General features: G+C 47.3%; 2 protein-coding genes across 4 annotated transcripts in view; one reads left to right on the top strand and one right to left on the bottom strand.

Moving 5' to 3' along the window:
* The first annotated feature begins 5,494 nt into the window (after positions 1-5,494).
* adi1 (acireductone dioxygenase 1) lies at positions 5,495-11,065 on the top strand. The gene is made up of 4 exons (XM_068338293.1): positions 5,495-5,682; positions 7,558-7,677; positions 8,884-9,063; positions 10,541-11,065. The coding sequence occupies exons 1-4, from the start codon at positions 5,560-5,562 to the stop codon at positions 10,655-10,657; spliced, it is 540 nt and encodes a 179-aa protein (XP_068194394.1). The 5' UTR covers positions 5,495-5,559; the 3' UTR covers positions 10,658-11,065.
* A 653-nt stretch (positions 11,066-11,718) lies between these two features.
* Positions 11,719-24,186, bottom strand: part of trappc12 (trafficking protein particle complex subunit 12) — a 37,753-nt gene continuing 25,285 nt past the window's right edge. For all 3 annotated transcript variants that reach the window (XM_068338289.1, XM_068338291.1, XM_068338290.1), the window contains exons 6-12: positions 23,598-23,710; positions 23,247-23,319; positions 22,004-22,077; positions 20,499-20,597; positions 19,820-19,923; positions 17,170-17,257; positions 11,719-13,225 (exon numbers count right to left, since the gene is read on the bottom strand). In XM_068338289.1, the coding sequence (XP_068194390.1) occupies positions 12,983-13,225; positions 17,170-17,257; positions 19,820-19,923; positions 20,499-20,597; positions 22,004-22,077; positions 23,247-23,319; positions 23,598-23,710 (794 nt within the window). In that variant the 3' untranslated portion in view covers positions 11,719-12,982. The remainder of the gene's footprint in view (positions 13,226-17,169; positions 17,258-19,819; positions 19,924-20,498; positions 20,598-22,003; positions 22,078-23,246; positions 23,320-23,597; positions 23,711-24,186) is intronic.

A 24,186-nucleotide genomic window follows, 5' to 3' on the forward strand; every position in this document is an offset into this window, starting at 1 on the left:
AGTTTATTAATTAATTAATTCATTCATTCATTCACGTTCCTCCACAAAGACGCCAGTTTTGGGTCAGACCGGGACGCGCTGCCCCCTGGTGGAGAACTCTGATGGTGTGCTTGGTTTATACGACCAATACATTTGTTGTATATGTTTGGTATGAAGTCTGATATTATTGTTTCATCGTGGAATTTTCACGGGTTCCTGCTAGTGTTGTATAATAAGTTAACAGTTATTTGTACTGATGAAAAATAGTGCGAGTTGTATAACTGATAAAGCTGTGGTGCTTCATTGTGTAGATTTATGTCTATATGGTCCCTACATAACAGTTAAGACTGTGCTGCATTAAGATAGATAGATAGATAGATAGATAGATAGATAGATAGATAGATAGATAGATAGATAGATAGATAGATAGATAGATAGATAGATAGATAGATAGATAGATAGATAGATAGATAGATAGATAGATAGATAGATAGATAGATAGATAGATAGATAGATAGATAGATAGATAGATAGATAGATAGATAGATAGATAGATAGATAGATAGATAGATAGATAGATAGATAGATAGAGATGGATGGATGGATGGATGGATGGATGGATGGATGGATGGATGGATGGATGGATGGATGGATGGATGGATGGATGGATGGATGGATGGATGGATGGATGGATGGATGGATGGATAGATAGATAGATAGATAGATAGATAGATAGATAGATAGATAGATAGATAGATAGATAGATAGATAGATAGATAGATAGATAGATAGATAGATAGATAGATAGATAGATAGATATTACATAAATGTAGACACAGTAATATTAAACAATAAATATTTTGACTCTGTGTTTGTGTTCAATTAATCATTTTTATTTTGAAGGACTTGTGTAGTCATCATCACTACAGCTACACACCATTAGTGTGACTAAATGTACCCGCTGGTGAACTCACAACCATCTCCCTGCTTTACTTCTGTCCTAAATGCAACAAAACCTTCTTCTTGTAACAACTTCTGTCTTTTGGGTCTTTCTCATGCTGACCTCCTCACCCTGCAGACCTCCGTCAGATGTTTCCACGCCACACTCCCCTACCACCACTATGCAGTCACTGGTCTCCTTCAGATTCTACCTCCAGTATGAAAGGTAATCTCACCTGTGCTGTTATTCCACTCTTGTACGCCACCTGGTGTTTCTTACACTTCCTGAAATATGTGTTCACGACAGCAAATTCCATCTTTTTGGCAAACCCCACCACCATCTGTCCCTCCGCATTCCTTCCCCTGACACCATCCCTCCCCATCACATCCTCGTCACCGCCGTTCCCTTCTGTCGGCTCCAATCACAACCCTCTTTCTTGGGATCTCTCAGCACCAATCCACCCAACTGAGTAATGTAACTGGAGTATATGATGAAGAGACTAGAACGTGGATTGAACACGCTTTACAGACTGCTGTGTACATGGAGCTACAGATTAAACCGTCTCCTCTACTCCTACACTAGTCTTCCCCCCCTTCTTGGGATGAGACACTATACTAGGTTCTTCCTTCAGATTACTCCATTACTTCTCGTGGAGCCTCCTTCACCTGTCCTTTGCTACATCGGAGAGAGTCTGTGTACTCTGTATGGAAAGACTCAGTTCAATGGAACGTTCTCTTAGGCTCATAATGACTCTGTGGACATTTAGTTTGCAACAGAGCTCGTATTAACCGGAAAAATAAATTCTCAAAAGGAAATTTTTTCAATGCATTGCATGTTGACTGACCGTTGTTCTTCAGCTCAGACATGAGGACATCAGATGTCTGTGAAGGTACATGAAATACCCCTGAAGGGGGAAAAGGAAACGTGACCGACCTGCAGCACAAAGTGGTGGTTATCCCGTCTGTGTGTTGATGACAGAGGAACAGACACTCCCCCTACAGGCCACCAGGCAGAAGGCAGCTGAATGAAGTAATTCATGTCCCTGTTATCCCTCATCAACATATTGACTGGTCCCTGTGAACCCATCAGCACACTAATGATCTGTGTTAAATTTAGAGAGAGGATAAAGTAACAAAAAACACATTTACATACTTCCACTATGAAACATACACATGTATGTTCATCACATGTTAAAGCCATCAGCTGCCTCTAATGTTCCAGTCTCTGCAGCCCGTTCTGCTGTCCAGTAGCTCAATGCGGGGTGTTTCTAGCACAATGTACTGGTAAGTATTTTTCTTTATTTCTTTGCTGTGGTTTTGGTAAATGTGAACCTGCTGCAGGCAGAAAATTCAAATTCCATTTCATTTAGAAAAATTATTTCCTCCATGTCTCCTTTTCTTGGTCGAACTACGATTCTCCATTGTGTGATTCTGTCGGTTTTACATATATTCAGTGACAGCAGTGGAAACCGTTGGAAGCTGCTTCCTTTGGATTCGATTCCCTCTAATGGGACCATATTTAAACTCTGGCAGGTTCATTCTAAATGTCTCCATATGCCGGGTCAAAAGCTATCTTCATCAGCTTCTCAGAAAACGTGAGAAAAATCTGTGAATTGAGGGCTGCTGTTTTTCTTCTCCTGAAATTTAAATCACTGTGTTTCTGTACGTTCAAGCTGGTCACACCAACATTAGATTTCTTTCCTTGCATTAGACCAACGCCTCATGAACGCTGTTCAGACGTAAAATGATTTGGAGTCCTCAGCTCTGACTGCAGGATACTCTAAAGCGTTCTTCATCTGCTTGATGTTGTGAATCCATCTACAGTGTTCCTTCAGCAAAACGTTTGCCCCCTAATAACCTCTGATGAACCCACATGAAGACATGAAGTTCTGCTGTACAAAAATAAAGTCCAACCTATCTGCACGACTTTGCCTTCAATTCGGTTCAGTTCTGGGAGACTAGCACGCTGTTGTTGTGTGATGGGTTAAACCGCTGGAGCCAGAGGTTCATTACAGACTCTCACTGGCCCATTCAGACCAGTGGTCCCCGGCCCCCGGGCCACGGACTGGTACCGGTCTGTGGGTCGTGTGGGACCGGGCCAGTCAGACAGATAACTTTACGGTACTATTATGCTTGATGAAGAGTTTTCCAGGGTTTCCTGACACAAGTTTCTGGAATGAATTCTTCTGGACCGATGTGCTTCAAGACGGATCGATAGCGACGAGTTTGGGACCGCAGGAAGTTACGTACAAACACGAAACAATGATCAGTGAAGATTATCCATCATCCATCATCCATCCATCCATCCATCCACCCACCCACCCACCCACCCATCATCCATCCATCCATCATCCATCCATCCATCATCCATCCATCCATCATCCACCCACACACACATCCATCCTCCATCCATCAATCCTCCAACCCATCCATCCATCCACCCATCATCCATCCATCCATCCACCCATCCATCATTCATCCTCCATCCATCAATCCTCCAACCCATCCATCCATCCATCCACCCACCCATCATCCATCCATCCATCCACCCATCCATCATCCATCCATCCATCCATCCATCCATCCATCATCCATCCATCATCCATCCACCCACCCACCCACCCATCCATCCATCCATCCATCCACTCATCCACCCACCCACACATCCATCCATCCTCCATCCATCCATCTTCTTATAGAAGACAACTGAGGCTGTTGTCTACAGCTGTTTATCTACCCTGCAGGTGGTGGATCTCCTGAATCCATCCCTGAAGGCTAGGTGTGATAGGCAGGGTTCACCCTGGATGAGACACCAGCTCATCGTAGGGCCACCAGAGGGCAAACAACATATACGCCCAGGGGCTGATCGTCTGAATGTTTAAAGTTCTTTTCACTGGAACCACAGACCCCACACCATAACCCCCCTCCACTGAGGCCCCGCCCACACGGCGCCTATCTGTTCCAAAACACAACTTTTTTGTTGAGGTTCCTCCTTTCGTCACCACGACAACGCAGACATCCAGGACCAGAACGCTGACAAAGGGACGTTTTCTGAAAACTCCGAGTCTGCGTTGTCGTGGTGACGCTGTAACCAAAACTTTATCTATCTGGGGGGGCGTCTCCCTGTGATGAAAACCACTGTGACGTCAGTGTGTGTGACCCGTGTCTACATGTGTGTGACCCGTGTCTACATGTGTGTGACCCGTGTCTACATGTGTGTGACCCGTGTCTACATGTGTGTGACCCGTGTCTACATGTGTGTGACCCGTGTCTACATGTGTGTGACCCGTGTCTACATGTGTGTGTGACCCGTGTCTACATGTGTGTGACCCGTGTCTACATGTGTGTGACCCGTGTCTACATGTGTGTGTGACCCGTGTCTACATGTGTGTGACCCGTGTCTACATGTGTGTGACCCGTGTCTACATGTGTGTGTGACCCGTGTCTACATGTGTGTGACCCGTGTCTACAGGTGTGTGACCCGTGTCTACATGTGTGTGTGACCCGTGTCTACATGTGTGTGACCCGTGTCTACAGGTGTGTGTGACCCGTGTCTACATGTGTGTGACCCGTGTCTACAGGTGTGTGACCCGTGTCTACAGGTGTGTGACCCGTGTCTACACGTACACACAGAGTGGACGGAGTTAAAACCGACTGTCTTCTGACGTGTAACATCTCCACGTCGGCGCCTTGATGAACACGCTGACAGCTGGATGTTTGTTCGTCTGTTTCTTTATGAGTCATAAAGTTTGTCTATTAATTAATTAATTAATTAATTAATTAATTAATTAATTCATTCATTCATGTTCCTCGCTGACGCCAGTTCTGGGTCAGACCGGGACGTCCTGCCCCCTGGTGGATCAGACCGAGACGTGCTGCCCCCTGGTGGATCAGACCGGGACGTGCTGCCCCCTGGTGGATCAGACCGGGACGTGCTGCCCCCTGGTGGATCAGACCGGGACGTGCTGCCCCCTGGTGGATCAGACCGGGACGTGCTGCCCCCTGGTGGATCAGACCGGGACGTGCTGCCCCCTGGTGGAGAACGTCCCGGTCCTCTGCTGTCGGTCTGAGTTGTTCTGATTATAAACGTGTTGATCAACGCTGATGGACGCGAATTTTTTTTCCATGGGGGGTGAAAAAAGTTGCATTTTCAAACAGTTACGTCATCGTGTGGGCGGGGCCTGAGACTTGGGTTGTTGAAATGCATTCCGACATTGTCCCGAACCCAGACTCGTCCATCAGTAAACGTGACGTCAAAGATTAAATGAAAATCTCTCAACAAACACAACAAAGCAGAAAAGTGTGACGTAATCCTGTGGAGCGGCTTCCGGTCGGAACCTTCAGAATAAAACTCAAGAGATTTTTTACAAGTGCGCGTTGATCTGCTCGCGTGTGTGTGTGTGTGTGTGTGTGTGTGTGTGTGTGTGTGTGTGTGTGTGTGTGTGTGTGTGTGTGTGTGTGTGTGTGTGTGTGAGAGAGAGAGAGAGAGAGAGAGAGAGTGTGTGTGTGTGTGTGTGTGTGTTGGATCAGGGGGGCTGGGCGGTATTTGCCTACCACGTGGAGGTGTCACATGTTCGGAGGGAGGTGTGACGTCGCGGTGGGCGGTCACGTGGTCTGAGCGGCCGTTCGTCCTGCAGGAACATGAGTCTGGAGGCCTGGTTCATGGACGGGTCCGAGGAGGACCAGAGGAAGCCCCACCGGCTGGACCCGAACCGGCCCGTCTCCCCGGAGCAGCTGAGGCGGCTGGGAGTGTTCCACTGGAAGGTAACGGCGGCTGTTTGCCCCCGGGGGGGGCAGGGGCCTTTAACGAGGCGTCACACACACACACACACACACACACACACACACACACACACACACACACACACACACACACACACACACACACACACACACACACACACACACACACACACACACACACACACCTCTGAGGGCTGCTGACACAATAAACACGTTTAGTTCAAAGTATTTTCATTATGTAAACGAACAAATACAGTAAATGAAATAAAGATCAGAAGAACGTGGATAGATAGATAGATTATAGATAGATTATAGATAGATTATAGATAGATTATAGATAGATTATAGATGGATGGATGGATGGATGGATGGATGGATGGATGGATGGATGGATGGATGGATGGATGGATGGATGGATAGATAGATAGATACTTTATGAATCCCTGAGGAAATTGCATATATCCACTGCTCAGGCATTACATAACAAATAATACTGGATAAACACCAGGAGAAAAGGAAACACTGACATCACAGGACATACCACAAGACATACATTACACTAACAGACAGACACATGCAGCACTAACAGGACTTATATACTAAACTATAACTAAAATATAAACAGTATAAAATTTAAAAATATTACAGTATTAAAATATAAACAGTATAAAATAAAATCTAAACAGTATAAAATAAAATCTAAACAGTATAAAATTGAATTAAAATATAAAACAGTATAAAAAATAAATACATACATATATACATATATATATATATATATATATATATATATATATATATATAATATATATATATATAAACAGTATAAAATTAAATTAAATCCATTCAACTGCGTGCTGACCTCCCACCTCCCCCCCGCTCCTCCTGAGAGAGTCATTGTACCCCCTGGGGTACCCCCTACCCCATTGTAGCCTCTCTGTGGAGGCGCTGTGTGACAGCAGTCTGCCGCTGAAGGTGCTTCTCTGCTGGGAGAAGGTGGTGTGTAGGGGGTGCCTGGTGTTGTTCATGATGGCCTTAATTTTAGACATGGTCCTGCTCTCCAGAAGCATATCCACAGAGTCCAGGCTCAGCCCGACCACTGAGCCCGCTCTGCGGATGAGTCTGTTCAGACGGTCCATATCTCTCTTCCTGGCCCCCCCACCCCAACACACAATGGCGTATGACAGCACACTGGAGACTACGGACTGATAGAACATGAGAAGGAGCTTAGGACAGATGTTGAAGGAGGCCAGCCTCCTCAGGAAGTACATCCTGCTCTGCCCCTTCTTGTACACACAGTCCCAGTTGAGTGACCAGTCCAGTCTGCTGTCTAGCTGCAGTCCCAGGTACTGATAGTTTCCTACCCCCCCACCTCACTGCCCTCCATGATCACTGGCTGTGGAGAGGGAGGTGCCCGCCAGAAATCCAGCACCATCTCCTTTGTCTTGGAGACGTTGAGATGGAGCTGGTTCTGTTGGCACCACTCCACGAAGTCAGCCACCAATGCCCTGTACCCCCCCTCATACAGCCACCAATGCCCTGTACCCCCCCTCATCACCCTCCAGGATACATGCCACTAAGGTAAATGTTCCTGGAGAAGATCAGAGGATCCTGAAGTTGTGAAGCTGCTGTTAGACTCAGAGGATCCTGATGTGTTCCTGATGTGTTCCTGATGTGTTCCTGATGTGTTCCTGATGTGTGCTCCAAGACCTTCATCACTGCTGACAGGAGAGGAACGTGGTGAGCGGCTGAAGTGTCTCTACAGAGGAGAAGACGTTTCATTCTGTTGGATCATCAGCTCCTGCGTGGTTTTCACCATCTAGTGCCAGTGTGAACAGTGAAACACCAGGTTACTACTGGTTACAGTTGGTTCACTAATGCTTCCTGTTGTTGCAGCTCAATGCTGACATCTATGAAGCAGATCCAGAGCTGGAGCAGATCCGTAAAGAACAAGGATACTCCTACATGGACATAATCACCATCCACAGGGACACCCTCCCCAACTATGAGGAAAAGGTAATCTAGTCCTGTAGACTGGGTAATCTAGTCCTGTAGACTGGGTAATCTAGTCCTGTAGACTGGGTAATCTAGTCCTGTAGACTGAGTAATCTAGTGCTGTAGACTGGGTAATCTAGTCCTGTAGACTGGTTAATCTAGTCCTGTAGACTGGGTAATCTAGCACTGTAGACTGGGTAATCTAGTCCTGTAGACTGGGTAATCTAGTCCTGTAGACTGGGTAATCTAGCACTGTAGACTGGGTAATCTAGCACTGTAGACTGGGTAATCTAGTCCTGTAGACTGGGTAATCTAGTCCTGTAGACTGGTTAATCTAGTCCTGTAGACTGGGTAATCTAGCACTGTAGACTGGGTAATCTAGTCCTGTAGACTGGGTAATCTAGTCCTGTAGACTGGTTAATCTAGTCCTGTAGACTGGGTAATCTAGCACTGTAGACTGGGTAATCTAGTCCTGTAGACTGGGTAATCTAGTCCTGTAGACTGGGTAATCTAGTCCTGTAGACTGGGTAATCTAGTCCTGTAGACTGTGTAATCTAGCCCTGTAGACTGGGTAATCTAGCCCTGTAGACTGGGTAATCTAGTCCTGTAGACTGGGTAATCTAGTCCTGTAGACTGGGTAATCTAGCCCTGTAGACTGGGTAATCTAGTCCTGTAGACTGGGTAATCTAGTCCTGTAGACTGTGTAATCTAGTCCTGTAGACTGGGTAATCTAGTCCTGTAGACTGGGTAATCTAGTCCTGTAGACTGGGTAATCTAGTCCTGTAGACTGGGTAATCTAGTCCTGTAGACTGGGTAATCTAGCCCTGTAGATTGGGTAATCTAGTCCTGTAGACTGTGTAATCTAGTCCTGTAGACTGTGTAATCTAGTCCTGTAGACTGGGTAATCTAGTCCTGTAGACTGGGTAATCTAGTCCTGTAGACTGGGTAATCTAGTCCTGTAGACTGTGTAATCTAGTCCTGTAGACTGGGTAATCTAGTCCTGTAGACTGTGTAATCTAGTCCTGTAGACTGTGTAATCTAGTCCTGTAGACTGCAGAGGTACATGTAGACCCAATGAACAGGTTTCCTGGTGACACGAACCTGAGTGACGTGTCGTCATCCTCCAGAGAGGACACGTGTTAACACGAGGACACGTGTTAACACGAGGACGGTGGCTACACTCAGTGTGTTCAGATGTAGAGTCAGAACCTTTCTCTGGTCCACCAGCTGAAGATGTTCTTCGAGGAGCACCTGCACCTGGACGATGAGATCCGCTACATCCTGGATGGACAGGCCTACTTCGACGTGAGGGACCAAGAGGAGCGCTGGATCCGCATCGCCATGCGCAAGGGGGACCTGATCACCCTGCCGGCCGGCATCTACCACCGCTTCACCATGGACGAGACCGTAAGTAGCCTTCATGAACCGCCGTCATCCAGATGGACCCCCCCGCCGTAACCGTCCAGGGGTCGGCCAATCAAAGCTGTATCTTTACGCTGGTTGGCTTGTGAAAATAAAATATAGATATCCAACTGAAGTGTATTTTAGGTGTTCTACTTTGGTTTTTACTATACTATAGTACTTTGACATACGAGCGACTCGACATACAAGTTTTTTGAAATACGAGCGAAAATCCGAGTTTCATCCCTTTTTGCTTTAGTTATTGAGGCAGAACAAGATTAACTGGGACAAAACCAGATTATTCTGTAAATATATATATAATTTATATTGATATAAATAACTATTAGTATCCACAGGTAAAATCTGCATGTCTATTGATTGATTTTTTTAAAATACAAGTTCGGGTGCGTGGAGTTTTTTTACAGGGCTGGACTGGATTGAAATGATTTGTTATTTTAAATGTTTGACTTATGGAACAAATTGAACTCTTATCTGAAGGTAGTAATGTAGTTGTAAATTAGACAAACATTTCTGATATTGAAACAGTTAAATTATTAAAATGACTTTAATTATTTGTCATCACTCTAAATATGCAGCACACTCACCAAAGCCGTTTGGAGCAGCAGTCACACAGCAAATATTTAGTTTTCATTGTGTGAAATACAGGTTGTTCCTTTTTCAGTTTATTTTTTAAATTCACGTCAGAGCTCCTCTCCATGCTCTGACCCCCCAGAGGTGATGTGAGGATGACGGCTCATTTTATTTTTTGTTTGCTGCGTGGACGATTTAAGTTCAGCTTTATAATTTATCTGAAAGACCTTCAACTTGGCATCTTTTTTATTGTCATTTTAAGAGTTCAAAATGTGTTAATTCCCTCAATAGATTTTCTTTGTTCTCTGTAGCAACATAATAGTTATTTACGCAAATCAGAATATATACAATGTTGTCTTCATTACAGATGTCAGAGATATTTGTGGTTTCCATGGAAACCAGGTCCAAATGGCCCTTGGTGTGTTGAAAGTTGCAGAGACCTGCTCCGGTCAGCTGAGCGTTAAGGTGTTTCCTGTGTGTGAGCTGCTAGCGACATGGGGGTGCTGCGGGTCCACCTTAAACCATCCTGTCCAGGAGACGCTGCTGAATGGTTACCTGATAAAATGCTGTCTGGCTGGTTTTTCTTGTTGTTCTAAACACAGACATTAGTAGAGATTGACTAATACTGAGACTAACTATTGTTTGAATGTGAAGAAGACAGTCAGGCTTTAAAACACAGAATGTTGCCTCTTCCCCAAAAGGACTGATCAGAATGACAGGAACAAACAGGAGCCCCCCCTTCAGAATAAACCTGCTTTATATTGATCACAACAACAGATTGAGTTCAGGGTTCTGCTGCTGGGATTGAATGTGAGCTGAGGTCAGATCACACACAACCCGTTGTAGTGACAGGTCAAAGGTCGAGTCACACTGATGGTGTTTGCCCCTGCAGAACTACACCAAAGCCATGAGGCTGTTTGTGGGGGAGCCGGTGTGGAAGGCCTACAACCGACCGGCGGACGACTTTGACATCCGTCAGAAGTACCTGGCGTCTCTGCAGGAGTGCTGAGGGGGGGTGGCTGACGCATCACCAACCAGGAAGTGTCTCCTACAGGATCACAGGAGGAGGGCGTCTGATGGGAGGGGTGTACAATGATTAATCGGTAGCAGAATAGAAGTGATTCCACTATTTTCTATTTAGCAGTGAATGATTTTGTCGTCACATGTAATAATGATGATAATAATATAATAATAATGTATTAGTAGACGACTTTACTGCTGGAATCAGTGAATCTACAGGTTTCATTCTTAAATCCAACGTTTCTATTCTAAAAGAAAAATGCTTTACTTTTGTTGTTGATCATTTAATATCTGTTGTGAATTTAATTTCAACTCTACATACAAATAACTTGATCATGCCATAATGACTGAACTCAACAGGAAGGAAATTGTCAAATTTTCTCATTTTTTCAAACTTTATAAAATAAAACATCTTTCAGTAAGCATGAATTTCAAAGTACTTTACACCAATCAAAAGTTAAAACATAAAAATAATTGCAGATCCCACAAGTATAAATATCAGGAATAAGTGTATGAATATTAATAACCAATGTTACGTACAAATTAATCTCTAAAAAAAATTAAAACAATTCACAGGTCCAGAATAAATACATGTCTGAGTTTGAATTTGATTAACATTTAATGCTGTATCAGATTTTTTTTCTTATAGTCTGACATTAATAATACCGACGCTCTGAACGTGCTGACAGATCTGTGCTGGGGTCTATAAAGAAACTCTTACTGGGTCCATTTGACTAGAGAAATACTGCCACCTGCTGGTTATCTTAGAATTCATCAGAAGCTGGAAGAAAGTTTCCTTTTGAATTAAATTTACCTCATTGTTCAGTGTTTACCACCTCAGCTGAAACTGAACTAGTTTTCTAGACATGCAGAAACTTTAGCTAACACTTTTTTTCTCCTTGATTTTTATTGTAACAGCTTCTTCTTAGAATTCAGGAAGCACAAAACTGATGTGCTTTAATGCTGTTCCCTGATTTAAAGATTGATTCTCTTCTTGGATTTTTGGTGTATTGAGAATAAAGAATATTTCTTTCCATTAAACAAGACAACTTGATTTAAAAGTTCAATTTTATTCAAGATAAAAGACCCACCTTTGAATATACATAAATATGATCAATACATTATGTAAACTGGAGGTTGAAGAGCCACCAGGACAAAAGCTCTAGAAGGTTTAACAAGACGATTAGGTTTTATACCATTATTTTTAATAATAAAAAAGAGCTTCTGTGATATGTACACTCTTGGGTTCCTAGTATTTTACACGCGTTTGGAGGACAGGACGTCATGTGATGTGGAGGCTGATTTCACTGCAGCAGTGGATAAAGCTCAGTGAAGTGTTTGTGGTTGATCAGTGTGAAACCTCACCTCTGGATAATGCCCACGTCTGGCCTCCCGTCACGAGACTCAACACTCCAGCAGCTCAATCAACAACAAACCATTAGTTCTCCTCTGGTCTCAAAGCTTCATCTGATGATTCAACTACGACTGAAACGTCTCCAACAATTCAGAGGAATAGGGCCTGCAGGGGGCCACATCTTGGGAACTTTTTGTATCTTTACAAAGATGTAGACGAGAATGGAGTGAATCCAGAGCCAGTAGCTGGTCACATGGTGAGTGATGAGCTGAAAGTAGGTTAGCATTAGCTGCGCTAGCTTTCTTCTTCCAACAGGTAGGCGTTATGTTGTTGAGGTCTGCTCTGCCTGTATTTGTGACCAGGTGCTTCCTTGTTGTTCAAATAAAATGAAAGCTAACGATGTGGAAAAATGAGGGAGAAGCTAGGCTACGCTAACATCCACCTAGCTAGGCTACGCTAACATCCACCCAGCTAGGCTATGCTAACATCCACCCAGCTAGGCTACGCTAACATCCACCTAGCTAGGCTACGCTAACATCCACCTAGCTAGGCTATGCTAACATCCACCCAGCTAGGCTACGCTAACATCCACCTAGCTAGGCTATGCTAACATCCACCCAGCTAGGCTACGCTAACATCCACTGAGTCCTAGCTCCCTTCCTTTAGGGGGGTGTCAGTGAACTTCCCTACACACTGGTACCTTCAGTGTGTGACATGACCTCTGACCCCCTGCAGGCCTTCAGACTGGGTCAAACGTGTCTCCTGGGTCAAGTGGAGGACGGACATGTTGTGATGACAGACTGATCAGGTGAGTATTATTGGATGGACAAAGACCGGATTTTCATTGGTGGGTGAATTATTATGGGGTTACCCTACAGAAAGCCGTGAGCTCCTGAGTTCCCTCCTGACTCCCCCCGGGGGCGTGGCTGACCCCCTCCAGATGGGCGGAGCCTGCAGCCGTCACACCAGCTTGAGGCACTGCGTGTTGAAGCTGTCGCCCTCGCGGCAGGCCAGCGCCTCCAGCAGCGCCTGCTTCTTCTGGGCGCTGCGGGACGACTCCAGCTCGTACATGGTGGTCAGGTTGAACAGGACGCTCTCGTGCAGGTAGAGCGCCGGGTCCTGCTGCACCAGGCCCTCCAGCTGGCCCAGGGACTCCTTCAGACGGCCCAGGTACAGCAGGCACACCGCCGCGTTGTTGTTGGCCTGGAACCAGTCAACAAGCAACGAGTCACGCCACAGCGACGGGTCAACAGCACAGCGACGAGTCACGCCACAGCGACGGGTCAACAGCACAGCGACGAGTCACGCCACAGCGACGGGTCAACAGCACAGCGACGAGTCACGCCACAGCGACGAGTCAACAGCACAGCGACGAGTCACGCCACAGCGACGAGTCAACAGCACAGCGACGAGTCAACAGCACAGCGACGAGTCAACAGCACAGCGACGAGTCACGCCACAGCGACGAGTCAACAGCACAGCGACGAGTCACGCCACGTCAACGAGTCAACAGCACAGCGACGAGTCAACAGCACAGCGACGAGTCAACAGCACAGCGACGAGTCACGCCACGTCAACGAGTCAACAGCACAGCGACGAGTAACGCCACAGCGACGAGTCAACAGCACAGCGACGAGTCACGCCACAGCGACGGGTCAACAGCACAGCGACGAGTCAACAGCACAGCGACGAGTCACGCCACAGCAACGGGTCAACAGCACAGCGACGAGTCACGCCACAGCGACGAGTCAACAGCACAGCGACGAGTCAACAGCACAGCGACGAGTCAACAGCACAGCGACGAGTCACGCCACAGCGACGGGTCAACAGCACAGCGACGAGTCAACAGCACAGCGACGAGTCACGCCACAGCGACGAGTCAACAGCACAGCGACGAGTCACGCCACAGCGACGAGTCAACAGCACAGCGAGGAGTCACGCCACGTCAACGAGTCAACAGCACAGTGACGAGTCAACAGCACAGCGACGAGTCAACAGCACAGCGACGAGTCACGCCACGTCAACGAGTCAACAGCACAGCGACGAGTCACGCCACAGCGACGAGTCAACAGCACAGCGAGGAGTCACGCCACAGCGACGAGTCAACAGCACAGTGAGGAGTCACGCCACAGCGACGAGTCAACAGCACAGCGACGAGTCAACAGCACAGCGACGAGTCACGCCACAGCGACGAGTCAACAGCACAGCGAGGAGTCACGCCACAGCGACGAGTCAACAGCACAGCGACGAGTCACGCCACAGCGACGAGTCAACAGCACAGCGACGAGTCACGCCACAGCGACGAGTCAACAGCACAGCGACGAGTCAACAGCACAGCGACGAGTCAACAGCACAGCGACGAGTCATGCCACAGCGACAAGTCAACAGCACAGCGACGAGTCACGCCACAGCGACGAGTCAACAGCACAGCGACGAGTCACGCCACATCAACGAGTCAACAGCACAGCGACGAGTCACGCCACAGCGACGAGTCACGCCACAGCGACGAGTCAACAGCACAGCGACGAGTCACGCCACAGCGACGGGTCAACAGCACAGCGACGAGTCACGCCACAGCGACGAGTCAACAGCACAGCGACGAGTCAACAGCACAGCGACGAGTCAACAGCACAGCGACGAGTCACGCCACAGCGACGAGTCAACAGCACAGCGACGAGTCACGCCACAGCGACGAGTCAACAGCACAGCGACGAGTCAACAGCACAGCGACGAGTCACGCCACAGCAACGAGTCACACCACATCAACGAGTCAACAGCACAGCGATGAGTCACGCCACAGCAACGAGTCACGCCACAGCAACGAGTCAACAGCACAGCAACGAGTCACGCCACAGCAACGAGTCACGCCCCAGCAACGAGTCAACAGCACAGCGACGAGTCACGCCACGTCAAAGAGTCAACAGCACAGCGACGAGTCAACAGCACAGCGACGAGTCACACCACATCAACGAGTCAGCAGCACAGCTACGAGTCACGCCACAGCAACGAGTCAACAGCACAGCGACAAGTCACGCCACAGCGACGAGTCACGCCACAGCGACGAGTCAACAGCACAGCGACGAGTCACGCCACAGCGACAAGTCAACAGCACAGTGACGAGTCAACAGCACAGCGACGAGTCACGCCACATCATCGAGTCACACCACATCAACGAGTCATGCCACAGCAACGAGTCAACAGCACAGCGACGAGTCAACAGCACAGCGACGAGTCACGCCACAGCAACGAGTCACACCACATCAACGAGTCAACAGCACAGCGATGAGTCACGCCACAGCAACGAGTCACGCCACAGCAACGAGTCAACAGCACAGCAACGAGTCACGCCACAGCAATGAGTCACGCCCCAGCAACGAGTCAACAGCACAGCGACGAGTCACGCCACGTCAAAGAGTCAACAGCACAGCGACGAGTCAACAGCACAGCGACGAGTCACACCACATCAACGAGTCAGCAGCACAGCTACGAGTCACGCCACAGCAACGAGTCAACAGCACAGCGACAAGTCACGCCACAGCGACGAGTCAACAGCACAGCGACGAGTCAACAGCACAGCAACGAGTCACGCCACAGCAACGAGTCAACAGCACAGCGATGAGTCACGCCACATCAACGATTCCACACGACATCAACGAGTCACTCCACATCAATGAGTCAACGGCACGTCAACGAGTCAACAGCACAGCAACGAGTCGAGACCACATCAACGAGTCACGCCACATCATCGAGTCACGCCACATCAATGAGTCAACGCCACATCATGAGTCAATCAACACGACATCAACGAGTCAACGCGACATCAACGAGTCAACGCAACACCAACGAGTCAACGCGACATCAAGGAGTTAACGCGATACCAACGAGTCAACGCAACACCAACGAGTCAACACGACATCAACGAGTTAATGCGATACCAACGAGTCAACACGATACCAACGAGTCAACACGACATCAACGAGTCAACGCAACACCAACGAGCCAACGCGACATCGAGTTAACGCGATACCAACGAGTCAACGCAATACCAACGAGTCAACGCAACACCAACGAGTCAACACGACATCAACGAGTTAATGCAACACCAACAAGTCAACGCGACATCAACGAGTTAACGCGATACCAACGAGTCAACACGACACCAACAAGTCAACACGACATCAACGAGTCAACGCATCACCAACGAGTCAACGCGACATCAACGAGTTAACGCGATACCAACGAGTCAACGCGATACCAACGAGTCAACGCAACACCAACGAGTCAATGCGCCATCAACGCGTTAACGCGATACCAACGAGTCAACGCAATACCAACGAGTCAACACGACATCAACGAGTCAACGCAATACCAACGAGTCAACACGACATCAACGTTCAAGGTTAGTGAAAAACCTAGTTAGTTTAGACTGCGTGTCTAAACTAACTAGTTAGTTTAGACTGCGTGTCTAAACTAACTAGTTAGTTCAAAACTAGTCGGTTAGTTTAAAAACCTAGTGAGCTATTTCAAAACCTAGTTATTTCTAAACATAGTTAGTTTAGTACCTAGTTTGCTTAAAACCTAGTGGGTTAGTTAGTTCGAAAACTAGTTAGTTTAAAAAACCTAGTTAGTTTAAAACCAACTTAGTTCAAATACTAGTTAGTTTGAAACATAGTTCAAAACCTTTAGTTCAAACCTAGATAATAATAATAATAATTTACATAAATGGGGTAAACAAACAATAATTATAAATAATAACAAATAACTTACACTGTTAAAAAATAAATCAGAACCTAGTGAGTTCAAAATCTAGTTAATAAAAATAAAAATAATTTCATAATTTAACAAAAAGTGTAAATATAAACAATAACCATAACTGAATAATAAGAAATACACTGTTTATGTGAAAAACATAGTTTAAAAACCTAGTTAGATTAAACTTAGTTAGCTAGTTAAAAACCTAGTTAGTTCAAAACCTAAAAGTTGTCACTATCAAATAAAAGCGAAACAGTAACTCAGGGGAGAAAACCACCGGAGGAGTGAATACATTATTTCTTAGACCACCCCCTTCACAAACCGTCCATCAAGCTCCATTCAAGACGTTTTGAACCATCGAACACGTGTTCACAGCGGAGGATGTAAATACTCACTACGGGGCTTTTTGGATCGATTTTCAGCACCTCAAGGAAGGATGTGTGCGCGTCGGCGTAGTTGTTCTGACTGAGGTAGACGAAGGCTCTGGAGACAAACACACACACACACACACACACACACACACACACACACACACACACACACACACACACACACACACACACACACTCAGTACTGATACTGTGTGACAGGAACACACCTGGACATCTTCAATATTCACATTTATTGTCAGTCAGACATGAAAGTGTTGAGATCAACACGTTGATATCAACACCTGTGGAGGTGGAGGCTGTCAGAACCAGTCACGCTCTACTGGGAAACCCTCGCCCTTCATGAACCAGTGTGTCCACGGGACGGACCAACAACCCCTCTGAAAGCAGCAGAACCATCATGGGTGTGTTTCTCTTCAGTTTGACACGATTCATTCTTTCACCCAATTTATAATTAAGATTAAAGATTAAATCAACTTAATTAATCTCTGAAGGTAAATTATTTGTCCACTCTAGTGTTAGTGTATTTTTGTTAATCACATGCATAATATACATGTGTACAGGCCCGTGACACACACACGCATGCACACATACACACACACATGCACACGCATGACCTCTGACACACTGACACACACAAACTTTGTTGCATTGTCAGCTGTTGCAACTTCTCCGTCTTCCCCTGATTCTACAACCTCTGTTCTGTAACTGGATCAGTTGTCATGACGATAAATTCCATGATTAGAATCCTGGTTGTCACTGACCATCCCCTCCAGGCCTTCCTCCAGCCCCCCCTGTTGAAAAACCTAACTGACATCGATAGACGTCACTGGCAGACGATGGGTTAAAAGTCTGATCCGACCGTAGAATTCAGATCCCATTAAGACCTTCATTAAAATATTATTCTACGTGACTGCTGAAAATTCCCGACTGAAAAAGAACCTTTTAAATCAATATGCTGTGATCTGGACCAGAACAATTGTGTTTGAATGATCTAATATGAAGTGTTTCATTAACCCCTTCTTTCAAGGGCTGAAGGGGGGGTTAAGGTCTTTGTCTTCATCCAGTGTCTCTGATACCAAAGGAAGGCTTCCGTTTCTCTTTGGAGGTTTCCTCAGGGAGTATTTCACCGCTGGAAAGATGGTTCAGTCCTAAACCTGAGCCGTCAGTGATGCAGGAGGTTTATTTAATCAGTCCCGTCTCCATCACCAGTGAGACGGACATTAAATCACAGCCACATCCTCTACTGCTGGAAGTATGAAGACAACGACATTCAAGGACAATCAGAGAACCTGAGAGAATCTTTCAGACCAAAGACGATCACCTGGATGACAATGACCTGGTGTCAACAGAACGAAGGCAGGGTTACGGTTTGTGTATGTTACTCACACTGTAATGGAACACTAGTACTGAACATAGTTTTGTGTGAATGTGGCCCCAGAGGATCCCAGATCACACCTCATCTTCCTGGTGTGGGACCCCGATGGGTGTGAACCCAGACAGGAGGCTGATCCTACTGGTGACAACAGCATCCTGGAGCTGATCGCTCACACTGTGGACCCCCCAGGAGGACAGCCCATCACCAAACCCTTCACACCTCCGTGACTTTGGTGACGGGCTGAAGATGATCAGAACCTGATCCATGATGGGTGCTGAGAACAGCAGCGACCAGAAACCTGACCTGAATGAACGCTCCAGTCGGAGCTGAAGAGGGTCCATGAAGATCTACTCCATTCAGGATCCAGTCTGTCTGAATGACGTTCCATTTCTAATCAGTCTGTCCTTTTTCCTTATAATTGTACAACTTAATCATTCAATCAATACTCCCTGAAGCTGATTTGGTCTGACTTTTCCTTTCTGTGACTGAATGTTGTTCATACAGTAATACAGCAGCACACCAGACACTCTCTGAGAAATCAGTGTTCCAGGAAGTCCACGACCACAGAGACTTCAGCGGACAGGAAGTTCCTCTGGACCAGGATGGGTTCCAGAATAACAAACTTCCTTTGTAGAAGAAACCAAATGAAAATACATCCCACCAATCAGAACGAGCCTGACCGGAGCTTCATGCAGAGCAGATCTACGGTGTCGACTCAACATTCAGTCACTTCTCACAATATTCTCATAATAAACCCTTATTTTACTTACACATGCTGTGTTTTCAGCTGAATATACATCAGTATGATCCCACTGACCTTATCTGTACTTCACCTGTGTCCAAGCTTCTGTTATTCAGGTGTTCTGTAGCTTTATGTCGTTTTACCCCCAATGTTTCATTTTATCACAGAAGCACCACACAACTCTATGAGAAGAAGCAGCCTGGGGCAGAAAAGCTTGGGTTACCCCAGAGGATCAGAATGACTGGTGATACTCATGATGTCAGAGGACCAGTCCACACATTCCACACGAGTTACAGGTAGACCTTTGACCTGACTCACCTGGTTTATCTGATTTCCCTTCATAAAGAGTGTCTTTTTAATTCAGTCGTTCTGACTCGATCTGTGTCCAACAGGAAGTTGGTAACAAAACTACGTGATTGGACGTAACCATCAGCTGTTAAGAGACGTGAGCACAACAAGCCCCCACCTGGACGTGTTCTCATCCCCAGCCCTGAGCAGAGCACAATGACCACAAGTGGGACACACGCATGAGTTACCTGTTCATCAGCACACAGGTGGCGTGAGTGGGGGGGCTGCCTTCCATCTGAGAGGCCTTCTCCACATCCTGGAAGTACCTCTCTGCTGTTTTAACATCTCCAATCTAGAGAAGAGAACAGCAGGTTAACCACTGGTGTCACGTGTGTGCAGTAAAACACGTGTGAACGAGACCGACTGCATCCATCACAGACCAGAACACACGGGGGGGTTACAGATGGTAGTTGTTCTGACGCTGAATGTTAAGGATAGCACGGACTGTGTTAAATGTGTGCATCCAGGTTCGGGGGGGGGGGGGGGGGTGACCTCAGGAACAGGGAGACCACTGGATGGTCTGCATGGTGATCTACCAATGGACCCATGTCCATGTCCCCCACCAGGGGGGTCCTGGGGAGGGTTTCAAAACCATCACACTAATGCAGAGCAAACACTGACAGGTCACATGATCTGTCTGAACCAATCATCTTGTTAGGAGTCTTGAAGTCTGATCAAACACAACAACGTTCATTTGTTTCCTGTGTGTGTGTGTGTGTGTGTGTGTGTGTGTGTGTGTGTGTGTGTGTGTGTGTGTGTGTGTGTGTGTGTGTGTGTGTGTGTGTGTGTGTGTGTGTGTGTGTGTGTGTGTGTGTGTGTGTGTGTGTGTGTGTGTGTGTGTGTGTGTGTGTGTGTGTGTGTGTGTACCTGTAGGAAGATGCGTCCGATGCCACTGAGGAGCTGCACCCTCTGCTGGGGTTGGTACTGGATGATGGACTGGTAGGTCTCCACCGCCAGAACGTAGTCCTGACACACGGACAGACAGTCATGAACACGTAATGAAGGCAGGGGGTCATACAACAGACGTGTGGAGGAAGTGGAGTAAACCAGACGGGTGGGGGTGAGTTAGAGATAAGGCCTGGAGAGGGGGGGCGTCAATCAAACACATGGGGCATTACTGGGGCGCTGTGACCCGCTGCGCTGCACTGACACATCGCTCACATGGTGACCGGACTGCTAAACAGCTGCTGGAAGGGGTCAGAGGTCACCAGTGCATGGGGGGAGGAGAGACAGTGTCCGTGTGCGACCACATCAGCTGGGTACCAGTGCTCTGGTTCAGATTTCCAACATTACACAGCTGTTAGTCAGGAAGGAGACAGCCTTCACTGTCTGCCAGGACTCTGGTTCTGTCGGGTCTGTTGTTCTCTGCTTGTTGTCATGACTACAGACACATCTGGAAATGTCTGTTGTGTGTTTCATCAGAGTTTTGATCAAAAATGGCAGAAACATGTGGAAAAAGGGACAAAAGCCAAATTATTTTCTGCCTTTTAACAAGACCTTTTGTCTGTTAAGAATAATCTAGAGCAGAATAATCTAGAGCAGAATATTCAAGAGCAGATTAATCTAGAGCAGAATAATCTAGAGCAGAATAATCAAGAGCAGATTAATCTAGAGCAGAATAATCAAGAGCAGAATAATCTAGATCTGAATAATCTAGATCTGAATAATCCAGAGCTGAATAATAATCTAGAGCAGAATAATCTACATCTGAATAATCTACATCTGAATAATCTAGATCCGACAAATCTAGATCTGAATAATCTAGAGTTGAATAATCTAGAGCAATGCTGGTCAGTAACACCGTTCACTACAACGTTACTGCTGTAAATCTCCTTGATATAATGGACTGAAAAACACAAACAAGTTCCAGAGATCAGTGACTGAACTCACACACAGTAATACAGAGGAACTACCCCTGGGGTAGATTTAAACCATTGTGTGACCGTTCAGTGAATGTGCTCCAGCAGATTCACACCCTCGTCTCCTCCAGTTTTTACTCCCACCACAAGGGGGCACTGTGGCTCCGTGTACAGCCTAATGTCACCCCGACACCCCTCACCTCCCCCCGTCCCTCATTCTCTCCTTCCTCCCTCTCACTGACCAGGAATCCAATTAGTGGTCAGTCTGGGGGGGTTCACCGTGAATCCTCCACCAGCCTGTGTTCAGATCTGAGTCACACACACACCAGACACACACACCAGTCCCTGCAGAACCACACATAGACCCAGACACACACACACACACACACACACACACACACACACACACACCAGTCCCTGCAGAAACACACATAGACCCAGACACACACACACACACACACACACACACACACACACACACACACACACACACACACACACTGGATGGCGTACCTTGGTCAGCAGCAGACAGTTGGCGGTGGAGAAGGTGACGCGGCCGAGACGAGACCTCCAGAGCCGGACAGACGCTACCGACAGGAAGAGAAGAAGACAACTCAGTTCTGAAAGGGTTACTCACACACACACACACACACACACACACACACACACACACACACACACACACACACACACACACACTCACACACACACACACACACACACACACACGCACAAACACACTCACACACACACACACACACACACACACACACACACACACACACACACACAGGCGATAAGGCAGTGAGGAACACACTGCGGCACACTCCCCTCTCCTGTCAGACAGCGCCCCCTACGGGGGGGCTCGTGTTCAGGCCCATTAGTATTCATGGCTGCACACGCGCTATTATGTGTGTGTGAGTGTGTGTGTTGGGGGGGCAGCTAATCACTCAGTGGGGGTCTGACGTGTGAACACAGGGCCCAGCGTCAGTGACTGTCTGCGTGGGCAGAGAGGAGACAGAGGGCACGGCTGTTCCACTTCCTTCAGGGGGGGGCACTCACACTCATGCATACATCCTCACACGCCTCACCGTGACAGTTTTCCTAATTATAATCCAGTGTCCTGGTACGTTCAGCCCCCCGTCAGGAGGACTGTTGGTGTTCTTCACCCTGAGTGAACTGATTAACGCTTCGGTCACTTAAAGAAACCTGAAAGAGCTTCTGGGAAACTTTTAAACGAATGTTTCAGGACTTCATCACACGCTGCAAACGCTCAGAATTGTGCAGCTGTGCAGCAGAACAATGGACGCTGCCCCCCCCTCCTCAGGCTGTGTGTGTGTGTCTACCTGAGCCTGATGGCGTGAGCCGATTGGATCAGACTGATCGGTATTGATCCGCTAGCGTGAAGGGCTGGGGGAGCGTTTCATATTCAGCCCCAGTACAGAAGCAGTGAGGTGCTAAACGCTCTCAGAGCGAGCTGGTGTGTGTGTGTGTGTGTGTGTGTGTGTGTGTGTGTGTGTGTGTGTGTGTGTGTGTGTGTGTGTGTGTCTGTGTGTGTGTGTGTGTGTGTGTGTGTGTGTGTGTGAGGTATACTGCAGTCCTGCACCAGGCGTGGTGTGTATTACCCGCTGGGACCATGACCTCACTCTCCTCCCAGTGTGGTGCATTCTGGGAATGGGGCCAGGTCTGTGTGTGTGTGTGTGCGTGCGTGTGTGTGTGTGTCAGTGTGTGTGTGTGTGTGTGTGTGTGTGCTTACCTTGCCTGTTCTCCTGTGTTAAGGTGATCATGCTGCCGTCCTCAGCCAAGCCTTTTTCCAAGTTGTCCAGGATCTGTTGGGGGTGATGAAACTTCAGAGGGGGGTGTGTTCTGGCTCTAGGGGCTTTGATGTGACACAATCTGCATATTCACACTAAACCCCCCCAGACTGGATGTTTACACAGGTGGGCTGAAGGATTCATACGGCTAATGTGCTTTTCTGTGGGCGTAGTTTTATTGTGTGAATACTACAGAGTATGCATATCTTTATGTTTATCCAGAGGCTGTGTGTGTGTGTGTGTGTGTGTGTGTGTGTGTGTGTGTGTGTGTGTGTGTGTGTGTGTGTACGAACAGCAAGGCAGACGGTTTTGAGATTGTGCAGGCGGTCCAGAGCCTCCAGGGGCTTGGCCAGGTACTGGGGTAGCTCGGCATGCAGCAGGCGCATGGAGAACGGCACCATGGAACCTGGGGGGGGGGGGGGGCAAAAAGAACACAGGAGATGGGAGAGAAGTGGGAAATAAAGGGAAAGGGAAAATGAGAAACAGGGTGGGATGAGGACATACCAGCAGGGGGAGGGAGGCAGTACGAGATGAGAATATAAAGCCCCCCCACCCACACAGACTGCACCGCCTGAAGGGAGGAACCTACAGATGGCATTGAGCTACGTATGGCTGCTTATTAAACCCCCTCATCCCTCTCCTCTCTCTGCTGCACGGCTCCATCACTCATCTGTGTGCTCGTCCCTCCTGCATCACACACACACACACACACACACACACACACACACACACACACACACACACACACACACACACACACACACACACACACGCACACACACACACACACACACACGTCCCTGAGGAAGTCCCCACACTTTGATCAGGGTGTCTTTGATATTGTCATCAGATGTGAAGCAGTGCATCCTGGTCCGTCTTTAG

Source organism: Antennarius striatus, chromosome 17 (assembly GCF_040054535.1).
Source record: "Antennarius striatus isolate MH-2024 chromosome 17, ASM4005453v1, whole genome shotgun sequence".
NCBI lineage: Eukaryota > Metazoa > Chordata > Actinopteri > Lophiiformes > Antennariidae > Antennarius > Antennarius striatus.